Source organism: Cetorhinus maximus, chromosome 10 (assembly GCF_964194155.1).
Source record: "Cetorhinus maximus chromosome 10, sCetMax3.hap1.1, whole genome shotgun sequence".
Lineage (NCBI taxonomy): Eukaryota > Metazoa > Chordata > Chondrichthyes > Lamniformes > Cetorhinidae > Cetorhinus > Cetorhinus maximus.
In genome coordinates, this window is record NC_135888.1 from 82,172,878 (window position 1) to 82,193,376 (window position 20,499).

The following is a 20,499-nucleotide window of genomic DNA, read 5'->3' on the forward strand; positions in this document are numbered from 1 at the left end:
CAGATGCTGCCAGACTTGCTGAATTTTTCCAGCACTTTGTTTTTCTTTCAGCTTTTAAGTGCTCCATATACTGATAACCTGTGATAAGATTTCACTTTAACAAAAAGCCTTATTGGCTAAAATGTGCATTGGTCAAATTGTCAAAATGTTTGCCAGTGCAACCAAAGAAAACGTATAATAGAAACAAAATGCTGGAAACGCTCAGATTAGGTAGCATCTATGGAGAGGGAAGCAGAGTTTGTATTTCAGGTCAATGACCTTTCATCAGAACAGAAAATATGCATTGTATGCCTATGCTGTGTCTATAAAACTATATACTATAAATTTATTCAGAATTATATTTAAACATGTATGTATTTGACCATTGTAGAATTTTGTTAGTTAGGAAATTCTCAATCTTGTTAGATTTTGTTTTCTCAGTCATTACTTTCTTCGTTTGCTTTTAGGATGGCCCCAGAAGTGGTGATGTGTGAGACCATGAAAGATACTCCATATGATTATAAAGCTGATATCTGGTCCTTGGGTATAACATTGATTGAAATGGCTCAGATAGAGCCACCTCATCATGAGTTAAACCCAATGAGAGTTTTGTTGAAAATTGCCAAAAGTGATCCTCCAACGCTGGACAATCCATCAAAATGGTAATGACTAAATTGTTACACAAGTTTTTATTTACCCAAACCTATTATTGGGGGCGGGGGGGGGGAAAAACTGTTTTATAACAAATTTTAATTCACTTTGCTCAACTTTACACGCATAAGAATATAACTTAGAGATTCTTGGAAGCCAAAATGGGTGATGTTGCATGTTGTACCCCATTCTCATACATACCAGATAGAGCACTGGGGCCTGGATAAACGGGCGGAATTTTCCAGCCCTGTCGCAGTGGCGGGGGGTGGGACCAGAAAATCAAAAGTCCATTGACTTCGACAGGACCAGAAGACCCCGCCGGCGGGAGAAGCTGGAAAATTCCAGCTAACATGTCTGCACCAGTATCTGCTGTGGAGCTAAACATTTCTAAGCGTAATGGTATTTTTTTGGTTGCTGTCATTCCTGATTGTGACCAGAGCATGACACACCGGTTTGTCGAATTTCTCTAGTTTCTTGAGTTGCACCCATAAGAAATTGTTGCATATGCTGGCCACATTCAGAAAGGCCCATGTCAGTCAGGTGTCACTGAACAGACTAGTATCAAATGTAGTAGAGCTACTGGCACCTCATGGTGCCTGAGATTAAACTACATTTGTTGAACTCTGGAGGAAAAGCACGCCACCGAGAGAGCAGCATTATGTTTCTTATGTATCTGGGCTTGCTAGTGGTATTGTCACTGGACTAGTAATCCAAAGACCCAGGGTAATGTTCTGGAAACCCAGGTTCGAATCCCACAACGACAGATGATGGAATTTGAATTCAACAAAAACCTGGAATTAAAAGTCTAATGATGACCATGAAACCATTGCCAATTGTCATAAAAACCCATCTGGTTTGCTATTGACCTTCAGGGGAGGAAATCTAATCCCTGACCTGGTCTGGCCTACATGTGACTCCAGATCTGTAGTAATGTGGTTGACTCTTAAATGCCCTGTGAAATGGCCCAGCAAGCCAATCAGTTGTATCAAACTACTAAGAAGTCAATAAAAAGGAATTAAAATGGACGGACTAGCCAGCATCGACCTAGGCACCAGAAACGACAACTACAAACCCTTGCAAAGTCCTTATTAACAACTGGGGGCTTGTGCCAAAATTGGTAGAGCTGTCTCATAGACTAGTCAAGCAACAGCCTGACATAATGATACTCATGGAGTCATACTGTACAAATAATGTCTCAGACACCACCATCACAATGCCTGGGTATGTTTTGTCCTAGTGGCAGGACAGACCCAGCAGAGGTGGCGGCACAGTAGTATAGTCGGGAGGGAGTTGCCCTGAGAGTCCTCAACATCATCTCCAGACCCCATGAAGTCTCATGGCATCAGGTCAAACATGGGCAAGGAAACCTCCTGCTGATTACCACATTCCAACCATTCTCAGCTGATGAATCAGTACTCCTCCATGTTTACACCACTTGGAGGAAGCACTGAGGTGGCAAGGACACAAAATATACTCAGGGTGGGGGATTTCAATGTGCATCACCAAGAGTGGCTTGGTAGCACCACCATAGACCAAGCTGGCCGAGTCCTAAAGGACATAGCTGCTAGGCTAGGTCTGTGGCAGGTGGTGAGGGAACCAACAAGACGGAAAAACATACTTGACCTCATTCTCACCAGTCTGTCTGCCGTGGGTGCATCGGTTCAAGACAGTATCAGTAGGACTGACCACCGCACAGTGCTTGTGGCAACAAAGTCCTGTCTTAACATTGAAGATACCCTCCATCGTGTTGTGTGGCACTACCATCGTGCTAAATGGATAGGTTTTGAACAGATCTAGCAGTGGAAGACTGGGCAACCATGAGGCATCGTGGGCCATCAGCAGCAGTAGAATTGTGCTTAAACACAATCTGTAACCTCATGGCCTGACATATCATGGCCTGCTTTATCATGACCACCAAGCCAGGGGATCAACCCTGGCTCAATGAAGAGTGCAGGAAGGCATGCCAGGAGCAGCCTAAAAATGAGGTGTCAACCTGGTGAAGCTACAACACAGGACTACTTGTGTACCAAACAGCATAAGCAGCTAGTGATAGAGAGCTAAGTGATTCCACAACCAACAGATCCCATCTAAGCTGTGCAGCCCTGCCACACCTAGTTGTGAATTCTGGTGGACAATTAAACAACTCACTGGAGGAGGCTATTCCACAAATATCTCCTTCCACAATGATGGAGGAGCCCAGCACATCAGTACAAAGTATGAGGCTGAAGCATTTGCAACATTTTCAGCCAGAATCTCAGATGCCAGTCTTCAGCCAATTCGATTCACTCCCACGTGATATCAAGAAATGGTTGAAGCCACTGGATATATGGGCCCTGAAAATATTCCGGCAAATGTGCTGAAGACTTGTGCTCCAGAACTTGCCGCACCCTGAGCCAAGCTGTCCAATACAGCTACAACACTGGCATCTACCTGTCTTTGTGGGAAATTGCCCTTGTATGTCCTATACACACAAAATAGGACAAATCCAACGCAGTCAATTACCACCCCATCAGTCTGCTCTTGATCATCAGTAAAATGATGGAAGGAGTCATCAACAGTGCTATCATGTGACACTTGCTTAGCAATAACCTGCTCACTGATGCTCAGTTTGAGTTCTGCCAGGGTCACTCAGCTTCTGGCCTCATTACAGCCTTAGTTCAAACATGGGCAAAAGAGCTGAACTCCAGAGGTGAGGTGACTGCCTTTGACTTCAAGGCAGCATTTGACCGAATGTGGCATCAAGGAGCCCTAGCAAAACTGGCGTCAATGGGAACCAGGGGGAAATCTGTCCACTGGTTGGAGACATACCTAGCACAAAGGAAGATGGTTGTGGTTGGAGGTCAATCAACTCAGCTCCAGGACATCACTGCAGGAGTTCCTCAGTGTTCTAGGCCCAACCATCTTCAGTTGCTTCATCAATAAGGTTAAAAGTGGGATGTTTGCTGATGAATGCACAATGCTCAACACCATTTGTGACGAATCGGATTCTGAAGCAGCCCATGTCCAAAATGCAGCAAGACCTGGACAATATCCAGGCTTGGGCTGACAAGTGGTAAGTAACACTTGTGCCATACAATTGCCAGGCAATGACCATCTCCAACAAAGGAGAATTTAACCGTTGCCCCTTGACATTCAATAGCATCACCATCGCTGAAATCCCCACTATCAACATCCTGGGGATTACCATTTACCAGAAATTGAACTGGACTAGCTACCTAGTACTGTGGCTACAAGAGTAAGTCAGAGGCTAGGAATCCTGCGGTGAGTAACTCACCTCCCGACTCCCCAAAGCCTGTCCATCAGCTACAAGGCACAAGTCAGGAGTGTGATTGAATACTGTCCACTTGCCTGGATGAGTGCAGCTCCAACAAAACTAGTGAAGCTTGACACCATTCAGGACAAAGCAGCCCCCTTGATTGGCACCCGTCCCATGAACATTTATTCCCTCCATCACCGAGGAACAGTGCCAGCAGTGTGTACTATCTACAAGATGCACTGCAGAAACTCACCAAGGCTCCCTAGGCATCACCTTTGAAACCCACGACTGATGCCATCTAACAGGACAAGGGCAGCAGATACATGGGAACAGCAACACCTGGAAGGTTCTTTCCAAGCGACTCACCATCCTGACTTGGAAATCTATCCCTGTTCCTTCCTGGAACTCCCTCCCTAACGGCACTGTGGGTGTACTTGGATCACATGGACTGCAGCGGTTCAAGAAGGCAGCTCGCCACCACCTTCTCAAGGGCAACTAGGGATGGGCAATAAATGTTGGCCTAGCCAGTGACGCCCAAGTCCCTAAATGAATGAAAAACAACAGATGAACCTAAGGGCCTGAGATTAGGGCTGACTCTTCCAATTTCACTATGTCAGGATTTACAGTCAGGGGAACCAGGCCAATCTTAAACATAGTATCTATACAGCAGGTGGGACGTCGGCCAAGGAGTTCACTTTTGGTTAGTGGAGCTGTGGACAGAACTCTTGAGTTTTTTCAGTTCCCTTGGTCTTCAACACTTCAATTCCATGGTTTGACTTGGTGACAAACTTGAGAAACTCGAGAGCCAGGAAATGTTGAGGAAAAAGTTGACTCTTAACCTCCGGAGAGAAAATGATTCTTTGGAATGTAATCTGGGGTATAAATTTTCTCAGCAAATGGTTTCCTGAGCTCCTTGGTGCTTGATCAGTTCAATGTGAACAGGTCTGAAAGATCACATCATTGAATTGTAACTGAAAGCTGCTGCTAAAAAGGGCAGAATTTCCCCAACCCTTTGGAAGTAGGTTCAGAAGCGAGGAGGGTGGACAAGTCACGGAAATTGATGTGGCGTGATCCCACCTTCTTCCAGCTTTTCCCAGGGCAGCATTGAAGATGGGTGGGGAAATCCCTCCTTGGATCTGTCAGTAAGGAATTAAAAACTTGTTCAGGCTGTTAAACCACTTAAAAAAAAGTATATTTTTGAGTTTCAAATGGGGCAAAGAGATTGTATTTTCCTAAACCTAATGTGCTTGTACAGTCTTAATCCACTTCAACCTAATGGAAATCCATGGCTTAAAGCTTTGACAGTTCAGTTGTAATTGAACAAATCTTTACTTATACTCCCCAGTCCATGAAGTGCTCCCTTTCATTCAATTCTACAAGGGTGTCCGCAGTGTGCAGATTGATTTGGATTAATGAGGATTAATTTGGCACTGGCTGGAAAAGTAGGACTGGAAATTTTTTTTTAAGTTACTGACATCCTCACCTCAATTAATTCAAACTTCTCCTTTCGCTTTTTTTCCATGGGCAGAATTTTGCCCTTGTTGGGTGGCCTCGGCAGGGGTGGACGGGGATGGTCAGGAGGCCTACTGTCGCCTGCGATTGGGGCCGGTATTTCACACTGGCGGGCCAATTAAGGCCCTCCCAGCGTGAAATGCGAGCGGCAGCGCTCAGCGCTGCCTGTGTGGGCAGGGGAGGAGGGAGATTAATGGCCCTAAAAGGTCTCCTAATTGTCGGCAGGCCTCTACCGATTCCTGCGCATGGCTGCTGACCGTACTATCGCGCGACTGCGCGTTGACATCGGGACGTTCGCCTGATGTCATCGCGTGTCATTTCACACTCTAGTGGGTTGATTGCGTGCCTGCCTGCCGAGGTGAAAATTCTGCCCCATATCTCCACACCTCCCAGGGAAAATAAAACCCTTGGTCTCCTTGAGTCTGGCAAAGCTTTCCAGGAAAAGTAATGAGCAGTCAGTGATCAATGGGCAGTGATACATGTCTGTCTTGGTTTATGACTTCTAGCCGTGCAACAGAACAGTTTTTGTCCAGTTCATGGATTTATTGCAAAGAGGGGAAATGGTCAAAGGAAGGGGGAACTCATTAACCCCGTCACCCAGTAACTTGGCAGGAAGGACTTTTTTTAAATAAAGGTTCTTAGGACCATCTCACTTGTGATTAGTATGAGTGAGTGGTATTCAATTGTGTATAAGGAACATCAAAATGAATAGTTAAGCTGCCCTTTAGGAACTTGCACCACACTAATGTAGCTGATGAGAAAATGGAGACTTGGGATGCCAGCTGCTGGAAGAGGTAGTACTGGGTGTGAAAACTAATGCAGAGTTTTGCTAATGATTGACCAGCCAGACTGGTTTAGTAATGAGGCCTGGTAGGATGCCATTGTCACTGGGAGTGAGGTTTCCCAGTCTGTTTTGGGTAATCCCACAGGCCAATTCTCTAACAGGTGGAGTGATTCTGGTCAGTTGAGCAATGGGAAGTTTATACTAGTGATGTTTGATGTTAGGCTGCCCACTTTATCAGGTTAAATACCAGCAATATCCCTATGAAAAGTTGATCTGTTAAACCTTAGCTAAGCAAACCTGAACTTAAGCTCTTTGAACATGGCTAAGTGGTTGTCTCATTAGGGGGATCATGTCCACTTTGTCAGGCACATAGAAACTCTGTCCATGTGGATTTCTCAGTTTCTTCGTCTGGAGGCTCTCTAATGTGGTGAAAAATGTCTTCGCATGCCATACACCTAACTGACCAAAATAAAACTTGAGCATTGACCATATCTCTCTCTCTGCACTTTCATCAATGCAGTTGAATTTTAACAGGTGACGTTTTGCTTAAGAAATAATTTGGCCTGTTTGAGTTTATTTTTAAATTATCTTGGGACGTGGGTAATGTTAACAAAGCTTCATTTTCTTGCCCGAAGAGAGTGCTTTTGGGAGCTCTCCTTGAAACACTGCAGTCCTTGGTGAGTTGCTACACTACATCCTATAGATACTACAATCTATAGCCACAGTGCGAGAGTAGTAGAGGGGGTGGCAATTGAGTCCAGTGGCAGGTGCTGATCGAATGAAGCTGTTTGTCCTGGATGATATCCAACTTCTTGTATGTTGCAGCTGCGCTGCACCTACCCAGATGAGGGTTGAGTATTACTCCTGATTTGAACCGTGTGGATAATGGAAGGGATCTTGAAAGCGTTTACAACATGCTAACTTTTTAATTTAAAGCACTGTTGAATTTAAAACGGTTGGGTACAATTTTCAACACTTAATTAAAAAAAAATATGATTTGAACCAGATATTAAATCAAATTATTATTTGAAACATAATTGAACTGTCATCTCTTCAGGTCTAAAGATTTTAAAGATTTCCTCAAGCAAGCACTGGATAAGAATCCGGATACCCGCCTTAGTGCTGCTCAGCTATTGCAGGTAAGAGCTTGAGAAACATAATTCTGTTTCGTGTCATGGATTGTGCCTTTGTCAAATTCTAGGTATTTGTCTATTTTTATGTCTCACACTACTTAAAATAACACTTTTTCTAATGTCATGGGATTATTTGTAACATTTCTATCCATTTTAAATTGATAAAAGTAAGCTACTGCCTTTCAGTACTACCTACAAAAATCTGGCTTAATGTAAACCTGAGACATTTGATTGATTTTTTTTATTAAATGCCGTAGCCATGATGTCTGAATGTTAGAAGAATGCTGAGGTTAAATTTCAACCAGCTATCCAGTCTGTAATGGCTATTGATTTGATTTTTCATTCTTGTGTGATGGCAGAGTGAGTGAGTACAACCAATAGATTTGGGAAAGATGGAATAACAGCAAAAATGGATCTTGTTAAAGTAGACATTTGTTGGGGCTAGTATCAAATAAAATATATTTATGATAAATCGTGGTGTTTATGTAACTCTACATACTTAAAAACCAATTTCACTCAGAGAAAATGTCCCCATTTGTCTTGATGCATTGGTTCCAAAATCTCTGCAGGAGGCCACCTGATTGCTCATCATATCTTGGGCATGAAATCAAGGGGAAACTTAAATGGTAGCAGGAAATTGGGGAAAGCTAAGGAAAACTTGTTTATTTTCTATCTTCTGAGAAAGGACAGCTGATTCTGTAACCATCAAATCTTATTTGTCTACTAAGTAATTTAGTCGGTAATTTATAGCATAAGTCTTGATCTCATGCATCATTTATTCTGCTCTCTTGCGTTGAGCTCAGATGAGAGTACAGGGTTTAGCCATTAGTTAAAATGTATTATAGAGGTCTTGTGTTCAATCTGTGCACTTAACTACATATTATCCAAATGTTGGACAGGTAAAAGTACACTCCTGATCCTAAGTAGTAAGAAACCAATGCTGGGAATGGCTTGTTATGGTGTACTAGAGCGAAATACCTAGAATGCAATTTTAAACTTACCAGGAAGCACCTAAGCCAAATGAGCCCTAGTATTTACTTGCACAATTTTTACGTTTTTGTGCACAGCTGAAGAGTTTCATGAAAAGCTGAAATGAACAACAACAACTTGTGTTTGTGAAGCACCTCTAATTTAATAAAACACCCAAATACCTTTTACAGGAGCATTATTTTAAACAAAGGTGCCAAGCCACAAGATATTGGGTCAGATTACCAAAAGCTTGATCAATGAGGTAGCTTTTAAGGATTGTTTTAAAGAGAGAAAGTGGGGTGGAGAGTCAGAGGTTTAGGGAGAGTATTTCAGAGCTTGGTGCCTAGGCAGCTGAAGGCATGGCCATCAAGTGTTAGAGCAGTTAAAATCGCAGATGCTGAAGAGGCCAGAATTAGACGTGCAGATATCTGAGGGTTGTGGGGCTGGAGAAGATTGCAGAGATAGATACAGGAATTTTATCAGCCCCAGGGAGACAGGATAGATTGCAGCGGGGCCAATAAAATGTCAGGGGGTCGGGTTGGGATGGCTCCCTGATGCAGTCATGTTGCTGGGGAAGTTCCCTGCCAATGCTAATGGTGGTGGGCTACTATATTTGAACAATTAAAAGGCCCATTTAAGGGCCGTTTTCCCAGGCCAGTGGCAGAGTGGTCATCTGCCAGCTGCATGGAGGCAGCTTCCCAAAGGCTCCACAGCCCAAGGAGGGAGCCGCTGCTGGAACGGTTTCGCCTACAATCACTGGGTCCTGCCTGCTTGGACTCTGCAAAAAAAAAAAATAAACCCCTTCCACCCTTCAAGGGTACCTCAAAATGGAAGCGCCCTCCTGTCCTGTCGTCCCCCCCCCCCCAAAAAAAAAGCTGCAGAGCTGTTAGCCCTCTGATTGGGACAGCAGCATGGAAGGCCTGCCTAGCTTCCTTAATTGGCCGTCTTCTCTGCCAATCGTTCGTTAATTGGTTGCCCCCAAAAAATATATTTTTCCCACTTCACCCTCTGCCCGCACGGCCATGCTGTACACATTGTTGCCAGCCAAATCTTACCCAGGGCAGGGTGGAGTCACAGAGGGATTTGAAAACACGGGTGAGAATTTTAAAATCAAAGTGTTGTTTGACCAGGAGCCAGTATAAGTCATCAAGCACAGCAGGAAAAGTATTTGGTGCAAGTTAAGATGAGGGCAGCAGTGTTTTAGATGACCCCAAGTTTTTGGAGGGTAGAATGTGGGAGACCAGCCAGGAGTGCTTTGGAGTAGTCAAACCTGGAGATGATAAAGACGTTAATGAGAGTTTCAGCCGCAGATTAGCTGAGGCTGGGGTGAAATCGGGCAATGTTACGAAGATGGAAATGGCAATTTTCGTGATCGTTTGGCTTTCAACTTCAAACTTGAACAAAAATTGCCATAATAGCGACTGGTTTTTATCTGTCTTGGCCAAGCGTGTTTTTTGTTTTTCGATTGACTTGTTGGGGATCAGAACAATGCCTTAATGTGAATAATCTGGTGGTGTTCGTTTTTTGGTTTTGTTACTGTTTTCCTTCAAGAAAAAGTGTGAATTTTTAAAAGAATTTTTATGGGAACAATGTTTCAATGCAAGAACATTCCTCTGATGTCCTAGCTTTCTTTCCCACCTTTGCATCCAACTCTTATTTTGAACACATCAGATGTTTTTGTCACCCCGATCACCTGTGGCAAGTATTTCCAGAGTAACATTTTCAAAAAGAACAAAACCTGAAAGTTAATTTTGGAAAGATTGTTAGATCCTGTTAAGGAGCCTGTTAACTTTGCGAAAATAAATGAGCGTAGCATAAAAATCAGGGCTGTTTCAACAGTTTTTTTTGTAGCTAGGTCAGGTGGAGCCACATTTGCCAAAATGAATATCCTATACTAAGCAACTCATGAATGCTTATTAATGATTCTTGAAGGGAGGCTTATACTTCCTGTGTGGTTCTTCCATATTCCAAATGGCAACATATCTGTGATAACCTGATGGCAAAAATTGCGCAAGGACAGATTTGTATTAGCTGGCATGTCAAGATAAAAGAAGAAAAACTTGAGCTTTTCCGATGTATAAGAATATATTTTCCTGTAAAGCAAACATGGTTGTCAGTCAATCAAATGATTGTTTGCCTTCCCACAAAGGAAAACAGATTGGTTAAAAATGCACAAAGCCCTGTTGAGCTTATTTCGGTTCTCAGGAGTTCACTTAAGGAATGCTTTATATCACCATTACACACCAAGCTGAAAGCTTAAACTTGTGCATTCTTGTGCAACACCTAATTCTGGTAGATGTGACTGCATATACATGTTTAACTTTATAATGGACTGATTGGTAGCCTAAGTACATGGAAAAATAGTTGTTTTTGATGGCATGTTATTTTCTTTATCACACAAAGATGTTACCTTAATAGTACTAAAAGAATCTTTGCTTCTGTAGTATAAATATTTTTAATTTTATGTATTAATGAAAGTCTCTATGGCTTCCTGTTAAGACTTGCCATTATTGATTCTTATATTTACATTTGTAATGGATGCTTCCTTTATAAGCTTCTCATGATGTATTGACAGATCAGTCATGATCTTATTGAATGGCGGAGCAGGCTCGAGGGGCCAAGTGGCCTACTCCTCCTAATTCGTATGTTCGTATGTATATACATCATTCCCCTCCCACCCTCCCCTCCAACTGCTTCAATGAACTGCATCCCCAATAGAGTGCTGCACTGTCTAGTTTACCTAGGCAGTTTCCATCATTAATGTGAGCATAGGAATTTATCGCGGCAATAATCAAATATTACTTTAAAATATGCGCCAAATTACATCTACACCTTATTGAAATGCCCTTTTCCTCTTACCCTCCTTCATCTGATGAATCTACTTGATATTGGCATTTCGTGTGCACCAGTACAAGATCAATCCTCTGTTAAAAGTTGTGTGTAGCACACCACTACATACTTTATGTAACCTTTTTTTAAATAGCCTCTCACATGATCATAGCCACATTTATTCTGTTATACCTTATTGGGTCATTCCTCTAGTCAAGTAACAGTCCTAATTCAACTGAACAATTGCATTATGTAATCTATACTTTGGCAATGGATTAATACTTTGTATTAAAGGTGAAACTTTATTGTCCCTTTTTATATACATAAAAATGTACCCTCTAACTTAGCATGAGCAGTGCGATGGGAGAATTGTTAACTAAACTTTCACTTTAACTTTTCATCTACATCACACTTCCTCCACTGAAAATAAACGATCTGCCAGGAGTCTCATCCTTTCCCCTTACCAATTGTCTCTGTTGACGGTGATTTAAAGTTTCTGTGTTGTTCCTTTTTGCAAAGAGGCTCTTCAAGTTTTTGGGGTAATCATACTACATAATTTTAGTGTAATCCAGTCTGGGCATTGCAGCAATGCAAGCAGCCAAACGGCATTTGTTTGAGATTTGGTACCACTGGCTTCATCATGGCTGCGGTTGACCCGCTGCCAATGTTTTCAAGATGGAAATTTTGATTTTGAGAATCCAACATAAAGGTTATATCTCTGTTAAACCAGCATCTGCATTGTAATTACACTACCACATCTAAATTTCACACAGTTTATTAACATAGACACATGTTGAGAAGTTGAGGAATATTTTGTTTTCTGATTCTTGTGGATTAAATTCTTCAGGAGGAATTATTTAGCACTTACGAATCTTCTAAAACAGGTATGCTATCAAAACTTTTGTCAACGTCAGGTCCATTTATTAAATGTGTAGAATTTTTTAAAAAAGTTTTTGGCTTTAAATGAAAGATTTTCAACAAATTACTAAATAATTTCCAATTGCTGAAATCTCTTTGAGGATTGAGAGATTCCTTCACCCTTGTGCCTACACAGACTATGTGCAAACTACAATAGAAATGGTTTCACAGAAATGTATAGTAATAATGGAAGAAAATTTCTTTTTTATGATAAACTAAGGAAAAGCTTAAAAATTACAGTTTTCTGTGCTACATGATGGGTTAATAGAGGATATTAGTTGCTCAGTAAATTCCATTTTTAGCTTAGGTTAACATGGAAGTGTCTGGCATGTTTTTAAAAGGAAATAAAACTTAGCTGAAGTTTTTCTTTGAAATGGGGAATGTATGTAATGATGGTTGGTAATATCCAATACGTTTGTTTTCACACATTCAGACTCGTCCCTCGGACAATAGTATGAAGTAATGGAAGGATTCGCAGGTTGGTTAATGGGCCACAATGTAAATCCTCCTTGGTGTAACCATTCTCATATTATTTGATTTAAAGTGGTTTGTTCCACCCTACGTATTGTTTTATTGGCTCCAAAAACCCATGCGATGAAGGGGAGTAGGCAGTGGTGGATTTACAGTTAGCTGTGCCCTATGCTCAGCTTCAATTTTTGGCCACCTGCTCCCCCACCAGACTGTGAATCCTCCTCCCCCCCCCCCAAGCTTTTCCTCTCCCTCCCCTTCGCTCCAGCCGCATCAAGCTGCAAATTGTGTCTGGAGAACAAGGTTTTGGCAAATGGGCTGGTGATTTTGTGTGGCCATGCTATTCCTGTGGTCAGGAGTGACCCGAACATGCAGTGGTTGTCCCCGTTTCTGTGACAGTATCACCTCCCTAGCTTGGGGATTACCATTCACTTGGGCAGGTTTCTCAGGCAGGCCCATTGTGCTGTCCGTTTTCCTCCATCATCCAGGGAATCCAAGGTCTCCTGAGATTTAACTCGTTTGCAGCTGGTGGATACCGCTCCAACACCGAGGGTCACTCCAGGGGCTACTTAAGACCCCTCTCCGGCAATTGCTCATCAGATGGGTTTGTTCTTGTACGGATTTCCATATAAATCGAGTAGGATTGTCTTCTCTCCCATGCCATTGGTTGGACCGTCGGTCTGTACAGTAGTGGATGTCACTGGGATATCTGTCATTCTTCTACCGTTCATGCATGGCCTGAGTGCTGGACTATATGTTTAGACAGCTCCAGCTCCTTCACCAAGCTCACAAGCTCTTGACTCATGTCTTTGCTTTTGTTCTGTTCCTGTTGGAATTTTTAGAACCGAAAAATCAACCAGCAGCTGGGAAAGCTGGTTTTCCTTCATGAATTCATGAATTTTCTCCCTCGGTGCTTGGACCTCTGCCACCAGCTCTCGAGTTCTGGCCTCTTCAACTCTTAACTGATTCCAAGCCCCAGTCTGGTTCAGGGTTTCACTTTCCTCCATTGCCTTGCCTTTGGTCATCTGCTTTTTGATTTCTTCCTGCTCAGGAGGTTTGCCTTGCCTTGTCTTGTTCGCTCTTGAACTTCTGCTCAAGCTGGTCATACTCATCCTCAGTCTTCATTTAGATCACCTTCAACCACCTCCAATTGCTTTAATCGAGACTTCAATCGCTGTGATTCCAGCATTAGCTCTCCTAATTTTGTTATCGTCCAGCCGAGTGTCTCCTGAAAGTTTCTCCAGTTCTTTCTTGGCTTTGTTTTGGAGTGTGTTTCTTTCCGCCTCCTCTACGCAGTCAAGTTTCTTCTTCAAGCCAACTCGAAAGTTCAAATCATTTGACTTTAGCTCTTCATTGAGTTTCGCCTTCAGTTCATCCCTTTCATTGAGAAGGGTGGATACTTTCTCCTCAACCTCCAATTTCAATTTCAGAAGCTTCTTGCTTTCTTCAATCAGTTTCTCTGTTACCTGTGTTTTTTTACTTTGTTCCTGCTTCAGCTTGTTATTAAAGTCATTAACTTTCTGCTCTTCCTGATTTAATTTGTTCATGACACCTCTCCTCTTGTCCAACAATATCACGGTAAGGGATTTTCAACTTGGTCAAGTCATCTTTCAAGATGAATTCACTTTTCCCCAGTCTAACTTCTGACGATTTGAGTTCTTTCACTCGGCCTTTCTCTAATTCCAACTCATTGATCAAGTCTTTGGTCAGATTCTTCTCTTTATCCAAAATAACAAGCAGTTGGGAACATTCCGATTTGCTTTTATTAAAAATGCCTTCCAGTTTTTCTAGATCAACCGTTCTTTTCCGTAGCTTTTCCATTTCTAGTTTCAAGTTCCTACTCTGCAGCTCTTCCTCTTTCAATCTTTTCTTCGGTTCTCCACCCTGATCTTCCTCCTTGTTATCTCCTCATTCATACCCTCCGTCTCCAGTACTCGCTTCCACAGGTTTTCCACCTCAGCCATGAGGCTGGAGTTGCCACACTCCCCATGGCTAATGTTAACTTGCAATTCCTGAAGTTACTCCTCTGCTTTCTGTAGACTTTTGTTGGCTTCCTGCAACTTCTCAAGTCAGCGGTTCAGACCGGACAGCTTTTGCCATAACTGGTGGTTCTGAGATTCTTGGGTGGTGAGTTTGGTCACCATCCTGTCATGCTCTTGCAAAGACTTGGCAGACTTGTGCCCGAGTTCTGCCTCAACTTCCCGCAATGGTTTGTTTTAGTGTCTTGAGGGGGTGGGAAACTGCTAGATATTTTTGTATACAGCTGAGCAGACAGTTTAATGACTCAGCTGAAAGATGGTACTTCCAACAGTTCACTCACTCATCACTTTGGGGCTCCCCTGTTGCTTGAGGGGGCCCCATGCCGTGGCACAGTGTGTTATATTGTAAACCTGCTCCTGCGAGCTGGACACCCGTACTGATGCGAGTATCTGTGCATGCCAACCCAGATTTCTGAATCTGCGGTCTCTACTCACTAATACTGTCTTAAGTGGAGTTTGTACCCTGCACCTCACCTCAAAAGCAAAAATGCTAGCAGTAAGTTGAAGGCTCACTCTGTCATCCAGTGTAACTATGTGTTGTTGGAGCAGTATGGATTGAGAACCTTCTAAATCATACTGGACATCAAGATTGAAACTCCTTGATGAATAATGTTGGTCAATTTGAACAGAATGAATTATGCTGACATCAAATGTCTGTTCCCACAGTTGTGTAAATACTATGCATTGTTCTGTTTAACTGCTTATTAATGTAGTCTTAAAGTGCCTGTGTGGTTTATTTTTGTCTTTAACCTACAATCACAACTAGAAGAGTGAGAATGTGGGTAGATGTGTATGTGTTTTTACGGAATTATCAAAAAAAGTCATTCACATGTGCAATTTATGAAGCCATTGCATCTTTTTAACAGGAGCACAACTCTTGATTTTGATCTACTCCTTATTTTATGGGCGGAGGGGCGTGGAGGTTGATGTTCCTGCAGCAGTCTCTTAATTAGAGTTTGAAAGTATTCATTTTTGTGATGCTCAATGATGGAATAACCTGTTGTTATTCACTTTATTCTTAAAACTATCCCTCACAAAAAGAAACTGAGCAGAACACAATCTAGAACTGTGTGAAAATTGCAATCGAGTGGAGTCCAAAAGTTCATGCGATGCAGTTGTGCGTAGTAGCAACTGAATTAATATAGTCAATATAATCTTTGTTTTAACAGCACCCTTTTGTGAGCAGTGTCAGCAGTAATAAACCACTGAGGGAATTGGTGGCAGAGGCAAAAGCTGAAGTGATGGAGGAAATAGAAGACAATAGAGAGGAAGCAGAAGATGATGACTCATCAGAACCATTATCAGTAAGTGCAAATTGAAATATCATTTACTTTTAGAATTGTGTTTAAATTCTAAATCTGAGCCAGGGTAAGACAAAGCTGCATTGATGTAGTCTGGCATGCTTGTACAGGGGTGTGTATAAGGCAATCTTCGGAGTATGTTTGAAAGCAGTTTTTATTATTTAAAACTGAAATGACAGTGTAATTTACTTTGCTTTATATATTTGAGAGAATCCATTTTAAAAAGTGTTTATAATAATTTGCAAAAGCAAAGAAGTTGAGCTAAACCTTTTATCACTCTGGTTAGGCCTCAGCTAGAATATTGTGTCGAATTCTGGGCACCACAGCTTAAGAAGAATGTTGAGGCTTTGGAGGGGGTACAGAGGAGATTTGACTATCAAGGATGAAATAATTAGTTATGTGGAGAGGCCAGAGATTGTTCTCGGAGTAGAGAGGTTAGGGAAGATTAATAGAGGCATTCAGAATTGTTAGGGATTATGATACATTGGATAGGGAGAAACTGTTTTCCATTGGCAGCAGGGGCAATAACTGGCAAAGATAATTGGCAAAAGAACCAGAGAAGAAGTAAGTTTTTGTTTAATGCACCAAATTATGATGATCTGGAATGTACTGCCTGAAAAGGTAGTGGAAGCAGATTTGATATAGTCGCTTTCAAAAGGAAATTCAATATATACTTGAAAAGGAAAACTTTCAGGGCTGCAGGGAAGTAGGACAATTAAATAGCTCTTTCAAAGATGGGCTAAATAGCCTATTTCATTGCTGCGTCATTCTATAATTTATGTCCTGTTTGTCTGCAGTGCAGTCATTTTCCACCAAATCAAGTTTAGCTAGATAAATGCTCCATCTGAGACTTTAGTCTCATGCATGCTTAATTCTGTTTTACTATATTCAGTATTATAATGTGAATATGACTTCTAAAGTACTAAAAGTCCATGTGCAGATATTGCATTGAAAAGGTTATATTTAGGGTTGTAATTCTATCATGTGAAGTAGAAACTGTGTTGCACAAAAATGCTGTATATTGTAAACAAAACTTTATTCTCATCTTGCAAACAAAATGCAATAAACCTACTGTCAGACTTTCTACAATTAGAAGTAGTAATTGGTTGAAATCCTACCTAAATAAAATCAAGTGTTGTTCTTTAGCCCTTTCCAGGTCACACACGTGGTCTTTCTGAATTGAGCCAAATCAGTCTGGAAGCAGATAAACTTCCAAAAATCCTAGAGCCTTTAGAAACCAACAGTGCTGCTTCTGAAGTTACAAAAGATCAGACTGATAAGGCCAGTGAAGGACTATTGGATGAGGGTATATGCAGCAGTGACAGTGACAAGGCAGAGAGCGAGAACTCAGTGAAGACTATCAGCTCAGACTCTGGAACTGATGACAGTAAAATTAGCCCATGTGCAAAGGACAAGCCTAAAATGGACTTGGAGACTGATGATGGAAAATCAAATGAGGCCATAAATGCTTCTGCACAAACCTCAGAAGTGAACGAGGTATCAGAACAGAATTCCACTGAACAACAGCCACAAAATTTGACAGACAATTCTGGGACTCTCCAGCCAAGAGACATACCAATTTCTGAGGACCCTGCTGATTCAAAGAATGAGAAGGAATTGCTTACTGAAACAACAAAAGAAAATAAATCTGATAAACAGGTCGCTCTGGTTCCAGATTCATTGGCACTCAATGGAGCAGTAGATTCTGCCAACATACAGTCGAGGAGAGATTCAGATTCGGGTAGCGTATCTGCTTCCGATAGCATTGATTTGAACATTTCCCTTTCAGCTGATCTCTCTTTAAACAAGGAAGGTGGTTCTTTATCAATACGGGTAAGAAATTTTGTTCTCGACAAAATGTTTAGTATTATTAAGAAATTCACTATTACTGGCCTTGACACAACAATGTATGTTTATAATTCTTTTAATTTTGAAAAGTATTTTCCTTCTATTAGATCAATAACAACAAATTATATTTGCAACTGCAATTTCTAATAAATGTCATAATTGTGTTTTTTTTTTACTTTTTTCATTAATTCAAGCAGACTCCCCTTTAGTGAACCAGACTCGAGATCTGGGAATATAATTCTTGGGTTTCTTAGTCCAGTGTTAATATATGTTATTTAGCATAATATTGTACTTTGGCATTGATCTAATGTTGTCATTACATTTTCCATAAATCTGGAAGGCAGAAAGCATTGAACACCGGAACTTATGTAGCTATAGTAACCGATCAAGTTTATTTCCACTTTTATTTCAGCCCGTGTAAGATCTGGATGTAGGGTACTAAGGGTTATCCCTATCTAGTTGTAGCCTTTCTCCAAATGACAATGAATGATCAAGCAAAGCAACTGCCAGCTTCTTTCAATATCTTAAAATAAAACAGTTGCTTTGAGTTCTTGCCCATGGTAAACAGAATGCAGTTTTAAGGGGCCACATGTAGAAACCAAGACCCCTAAATGCTTGTGGAGTTCTACTCATTTGATTGTATATTGACCACAATGCCAGAATGGCTGAAAACTGAAAGATTCTCAAGTTTTATACCTTGAGTTCTTTTGCAGATAAATATCAATCAATAATGATCAGTGACATAGTTAAACAATAAATCATCTTATGAAGTAAGCTGCATAGAATGCTGACAAGAAAGAAAAATAGCCTTACCTGCAATCTAAGCACCCCAAGATTAGTATGACTGCAATTCGTATCCTGTACTACATAATCTAATGCATACCTGGATCAGGGAGCACTAAGCCAAAGGAAATGTCTCAGCTGCCATGTCAAATTTTAAAAATGACAGGATTACCATAAATTTTAAATGATAAATGTAAGACCTACAAATTGGTCCACAATGTTTCATCACAAGTCTCTTTTCTTCAGTGCAATACAGTCTCATGGTTGTAAAATGCATCTGACAAAAGACCATCTAAAAAAGATCTGACAAATGGTTATATGAGGCACAGAGAATCTATTGACAGCTTGCTTGCAGAAATGTATTTCTCATGAAAGGCCTAACATTTTAATGCAAAGGTGGGCTTGAAGAGTAATTTTGTGAAGCTTTGGTCACCGACAGTGCACATTGGAAATTCAGACATTTACTGTTAATTTTTCTGACTTTGCAAAACAAATGATAACTGTTTTCACTGTTGTCCAGTAATTTGAGTCAATAGTTTTCAGTAAGCAAAGCCAACTGGGCAATAAAATTGAGTTAATTGTCCACAGATATTAAACTATATATAACTCCAATTGTGCTGGCTTCTGGCCTTGATGCTTATAGAGGCAGTGTAAGAGAAATGAACCCATGGACAAACATCTCTCATGATAAAATATGAACAATCGTACTTGGTGTATTATGTTTACAAAATTATGTCAAAATTATGAAAACCTCAAGTGCTATAAAAATAGATGTTCCATGTTTAACTGGAGAATTAACCAGTCAAGTCTGCTTCATTTTGTGCAATTTAAAACTAATATTTTTGGTGTGTATTTGTGTAGGGCAACAAGGCAAACAACAAGACTCTGAAAAGAACGAGAAAATTTGTTGTAGATGGAGTGGAAGTGAGTGTCACTACATCGAAAATTATTGGGGAGGATGAGAAGAAAACTGAGGAAATGCGATTCCTAAGGCATGTGAAAACATTTTTCATCTAACGTTTATAGCTATTGAATGAATAGCTTCTAATAACTTACTTAGAACATTTTATTTCCAATTAAAGGCTTTGCCTTTGATCTGCTTGTGCAAATCTGTGATTTTGCATAGTATAATTGGAACTGCAGAAATTATCATAGATCATTGGCAAAGATTTTGCAAGAAAAAGCTGAATAGAAAAAAAAATTGCATGGTTTTAATTTTGTACATGATCTCTTAGTATTTTAAAAATTAGCTATGGTTGCATTCTTGTGGCAAAATTGAGCAGTGAAATTAGGGAAAATAAGGCTCATGCAAAAATTGCCTGATCTATAGTACATCAGGTGAAAGCTTTGTATAATCGTTGATTTTCTTTTTAAATCTACAGGCGTCAGGAGCTGCGAGAGTTACGGTTACTTCAGAAGGAGGAACACCGGGCTCAAACTCTACTCAATTTCAAATCGCAACAGCAGTTAGAGCAAATGCTTCGTCGTTTTGAACAGGAGATGAATGTATGATTCGTCCTAATGCCTCATTTTCCTTTCAAACATTTGCCTTTTGTCATTTGGATGATGAGACTCAAGATTGTGTAATAGCCTTTGTGAACAAAACCAACTTTCCATAAGAGATAGCTAGCCACCTGATTATGTTGATCATTCTCATGATCTGTCCAAGAGTTTACTATGCAAATATGGAAGCCCACACTTAGCTTACAACATCCTCACAGATTCTTTTCAATATGGATTTGGGAGGGTTGGGCAATAGGTGTACGGTGGTCATTGAAAGTTTTTTTTAGGCAAGGGTCTACGAACAGTGGCAAAAGCAATTGGAATACTAGCCCTGTCACTCGAGCCCTGGAGAGAAATCATAGGGAGAATTTTCTCCCCGTCGAGGGTGGGGGTTGGGCGGGAGCGGATGCAGCTGAATGCCGATTGCGATTGGCTGCTTGCCGCCATTTTATGTGGGCAGGCCAATTAAGGCCCTCCCTGCGTGACGTGCACCCGGAAGCGCTGAGCACTCCCCTTGCAGGTGGTG

The 20,499-nt window shown here is 41.2% G+C and overlaps 1 protein-coding gene and 1 pseudogene across 2 annotated transcripts in view; one reads left to right on the forward strand and one right to left on the reverse strand.

Moving 5' to 3' along the window:
- stk10 (serine/threonine kinase 10) overlaps positions 1-20,499 on the forward strand; it is a 123,873-nt gene that overhangs the window by 78,582 nt on the left and 24,792 nt on the right. For both annotated transcript variants that reach the window (XM_078550690.1, XM_078550691.1), the window contains exons 6-11: positions 447-641; positions 7,240-7,321; positions 15,708-15,842; positions 16,986-17,672; positions 19,332-19,462; positions 19,853-19,976. In XM_078550690.1, the coding sequence (XP_078406816.1) occupies positions 447-641; positions 7,240-7,321; positions 15,708-15,842; positions 16,986-17,672; positions 19,332-19,462; positions 19,853-19,976 (1,354 nt within the window). The remainder of the gene's footprint in view (positions 1-446; positions 642-7,239; positions 7,322-15,707; positions 15,843-16,985; positions 17,673-19,331; positions 19,463-19,852; positions 19,977-20,499) is intronic.
- On the reverse strand, positions 12,773-15,363 carry LOC144686099 (filamin-A-interacting protein 1 pseudogene; annotated as a pseudogene).